The sequence below is a fragment of the Manis pentadactyla genome, chromosome 16 (assembly GCF_030020395.1).
Source record: "Manis pentadactyla isolate mManPen7 chromosome 16, mManPen7.hap1, whole genome shotgun sequence".
Lineage (NCBI taxonomy): Eukaryota > Metazoa > Chordata > Mammalia > Pholidota > Manidae > Manis > Manis pentadactyla.
The window spans coordinates 69,696,707-69,700,825 of NC_080034.1; the positions used below are offsets into that span (position 1 = coordinate 69,696,707).

Consider the following 4,119-nt stretch of genomic DNA (forward strand, 5'->3'; position numbering starts at 1 on the left):
CTTTTAAGGGGGAAGGCTCTCCCAGGGGATTACCTCCAAGAAATTCCAGTTTGGCTGGTTAAAGATCACATTTTTAAGGCGAAGAAGCTGTAATTAGCTTAGGTATCATTATTATAATAGGTATATAATGATCTATAGACATATTATTATAGATACCTTGTAACAAAATCTTGGTTTATGGGGGGCCCTAACTTTAAGTGACCCATTATGGTCCTGTGATTTTTTTCCTTTTAACAAGTCCTGTCATTAATACTTATCTTTAATTCATTATCGTGGTTAAAAGATGGGCTCTGCAGAAGATGATCATCAAAAAACCCCAACAAAGGAAAATTTATCTTTGTCAGAGGAAGAATGCTTTTTAAAACAGTTCTTACGAGATTTGATGTAACTTAATTTTTCCTGGAAAGGAAATGTCTCGTCTCTGGTATGGGAAAAAAGGGAGAAGGCATCAACCAATTAATCATAAATATACTCTGATTACTACAAGGGAAGACATAAATTCAAAGCAGGTTGCTCCAGTGAAAGCAGACCTGGAGTCTGAATCTTTTCGACCAAACCTAAGTGATCCCAGTGAACTCTTACTGCCAGATCAAATTGAAAAGCTTACCAAGCATCTTCCACCAAGAACGATTGGCTATCCATGGACTCTTGTTTATGGTACTGGGAAGCATGGCACAAGCTTGAAGACCCTTTATCGAACAATGACAGGTTTAGATACCCCAGTGCTGATGGTGATTAAAGACAGTGATGGGCAGGTTTTTGGTGCATTAGCTTCTGAGCCATTTAAAATTAGTGATGGCTTTTATGGTACTGGAGAGACCTTTGTTTTTACATTCTGTCCAGAATTTGAGGTCTTTAAATGGACAGGAGATAATATGTTTTTTATCAAAGGAGACATGGATTCACTAGCTTTTGGAGGTGGAGGAGGAGAATTTGCCCTTTGGCTTGATGGTGATCTCTACCATGGAAGAAGCCATTCTTGTAAAACATTTGGGAATCATACACTTTCTAAGAAGGAAGATTTCTTTATCCAAGACATTGAAATCTGGGCTTTTGAATAAATACAATGCTCTCTGTCTTAGCAGGATAATGGCTCAAACCTGACATGAACAAACAATGTTTGGAAAGTTCAAGAAGCAATACAATGTAACATGTCACTCATGCTTCAAAATTAGTCCATATCATTTATTATAGCTATGATTTTGGAATTTATTTTTGAAATCATGTTTCCCAGAGTTCTTTAGGCTTAGACCATGGCATGGGTCTGTGTGTGTAACAGCTTGGGTTTTGTCAGAATTTTGGCAGCATTTTGATTGTTGTGACCACCTCATCTGCATCCTATGTTATCCTGGTCTCCTAATAGAATGGTGCTCTTTTTTTGAACATGTTTTGGTTTATTTTTAGAATTATATTGGTTTTATTAGAGCAGTCTAATGGGCATTGAGGGAATGAAGACTAGGTACTGCTCTCTGAGGTTGGCACAAATGACATTTGGACTTGCTTAACTTAGTCATTCTTAAAAAGAAAAAACACTTGCCAAATAGAACTTCATAGACCACTGAGTTCTGGTTTTAAATCATACTGTAATATTTTCTTTATTAATTTTTCAGGTATTCTCAGTAATTTTATTTAGTAAAAATGAAATACAAGAATTCTAGTTGTAGTAGACAGTGATACATGTGATCTGCAGGTTTGGGCATATGCTTTCATCATTGGATTATCCAATAGAGTTATAAAATGACAAAGGAGAATAAGAACTTGATGATTCAATGGGATTTAATATGTCAAGCAAGAAAATAGACTATTTACATATTTGTAGCTTAGCGCAGGGCATTATCATAAGTACAAAAACTATGAAACAGATGCATATTTCTTCAATATATTGTGTCAGGTGTACTGTTTTATAGTTATTTTGTTTTAGCCTTGTTGCACACCAACTCCCAAAATATAGGTTACTGTTCACAAGGAAAAGAATGATTTTTTTTTAGTGGTATATGTTATTAATTATTAGATTTTGCTGTAATAAAAGGACAATGATTATAGTAGACAATATTGTAACTCAGTAGTCTTGCTGAATATGCAAACTTATTGTGAAGTGGCCTCACAAAAAAATACAGAAAGGTAGAATATACTAGTAGTTCTTAATCTTCTTTTGTAGGAAACCAATAATAAGCCATTGTGGCAATAATTCATCAATTAATTTTAAAGCTTCATGTTATGCAAAAAAAAAATCCTGCTGTTATACATGTGTCAGTGACTTTGTGCTGAAATTTCAGCTCTTCCAGATAAACATTGTATATTATCTTGTAAATTAATGTTTAAAGGTAGTTTTGTTCTTATAGAAAGTGTTGATTGCCAGGTTGCTTACAGCACTTTAAATTATTCTAAAAATGAAATTATAAGCCAGATATGTTGGCTAAGTAGCTCTAGTTGTATAGCACTTGAATATATTTAGACCTTTTGAAAGTTCAGATAATTATCTAAAGAAAGCATAATGCTAATGGAAAAGAAAATCTGATGTTCTATTTAATATGCTATTGCTGAATATGAATAGAAATGCAGGCATCATTTCCTTGTCTGTGTAAAGCTCTTGTAAGTTAGTAACAGTTTATAGATTAAATGTTTACAATAAAGGGAATTGTAAATAAATATATTGTTTTTCCCCCCTTTGGTCTTCCACCAAAAAGCAGTATTATTGTCTTCGTGGAGTTGACTAATCATTTAAAAAAAAAAAATCCTGTATTGGATTTCAGTTACAATAAGGTTATAATGGTATATATATATATATATATATATCCAATAAACTTAAATATATAAACACACACAAAAACAAACAAACAAACAAACAAACAAACAAAAAAAAAACCCCAACAAAGATCCACGCACTGCTACAGCTGTAGATGCACTCATCCCACCAGCTCCTGGACTTGCCATGGGAATGAGGAAGGAGATATCTAAGCTGGCCTGTGCATACAGTAAAACAACAAATTTGACTGGATCTATACTGTTGGAACTCAACCAAGAATTTGGAGAAGTGCAAATTGTAGCGCTCCAAACTCTTACAACTACAGACTATTTACTGTTAAAAGAACATAAGGGATGTGAACATTCCCCAGGAATGGGTTGTTTTAATTTGTCTGATTTCTCTCAGACTGTTCAAGTTCAGTTGGACAATATCCACCATATCATAGATGGGTTTTCACAAATGCCTAGGGTGCCTAACTGGTTTTCTTGGTTTCACTGGAGATGGCTGGTAATTACAGGTATGCTTTGGTTATGTAGCTATACTCCTATTATGTTGATGTGTGTGCGCAGTTTAAGTAGTGGCTTGAAACCTATACATGCTGAGGTACTCTGCAGGAGGATATGTCAAAGAAATAATCAATCTTCCCATGTTTTCTTCCGCCTGCTACTTCTATGGCTTTTCTTCTTCCTTCCTAATTACAACCCTTAAATAGAATTCGTGCCTCATATCAAATTTGCCGAGTATCATGGTTCTTCCAAGTGGTGGAGATGCCTCGGGACGGATGCTGGGCATAGAAGCCACAGGGCATAAATATGCAAAGAAGTAAAAAGCTAACCTTTTCAAACAATAAGGCTTCCCTCTCACTTACCAACTTCACATTTCCCTGTATGGCCCCGGAAGATGACTGGTTAGCCAGAGACGGGTAAGATTCCTCAAGGGAGGAACAACCTAAGACAGGCACAGACTCAGGGGGGCCATCAGGTGAGAAATTGGGGATCAACAGAGGTGAGGCTTAGAACCTCACCCCCCCTGTTCTGAGAGAAATCTTCTGCATCCGTGGATGTTTTATTGCCCTGGTCTAGCTTGGATTGGCACATAGTCTACAGGCACAAACCTGATCATCTACATTTGCTCTCTTACAACACTAAACTATGTTTTCTACCTTTATCTTGTATCTACCTACCACTTCAGCATTTTATTAAAAATAATAATAATAAAGAGAGAAATGTGGTATCCACATATAAATCAAATATAAAAACCAAATGAGTATTCATATTTGAACTGACTGTCTATAGTTAATAATGCATGAGCAAAACCAAAAGTTTCTGTGATGACTGCCCTTGTACTGTTCACTATGTAACTTATTCACTATG

At 35.5% G+C, this 4,119-nt stretch overlaps 1 protein-coding gene across 1 annotated transcript; it reads left to right on the forward strand.

The window, feature by feature from the left end:
* The first annotated feature begins 331 nt into the window (after positions 1–331).
* Positions 332–2,818, forward strand: LOC130681291 (oxidation resistance protein 1-like). Its single transcript, XM_057493945.1, has one exon. The coding sequence runs from the start codon at positions 411–413 to the stop codon at positions 1,059–1,061; it is 651 nt and encodes a 216-aa protein (XP_057349928.1). The 5' UTR covers positions 332–410; the 3' UTR covers positions 1,062–2,818.
* Positions 2,819–4,119: the final 1,301 nt, after the last annotated feature.

Excerpts from the sequence above, each read along its gene's own strand:
- LOC130681291 (XM_057493945.1), top strand. The coding sequence starts at position 411 with ATGTCTCGTCTCTGGTATGGGAAAAAAGGGAGAAGGCATCAACCAATT.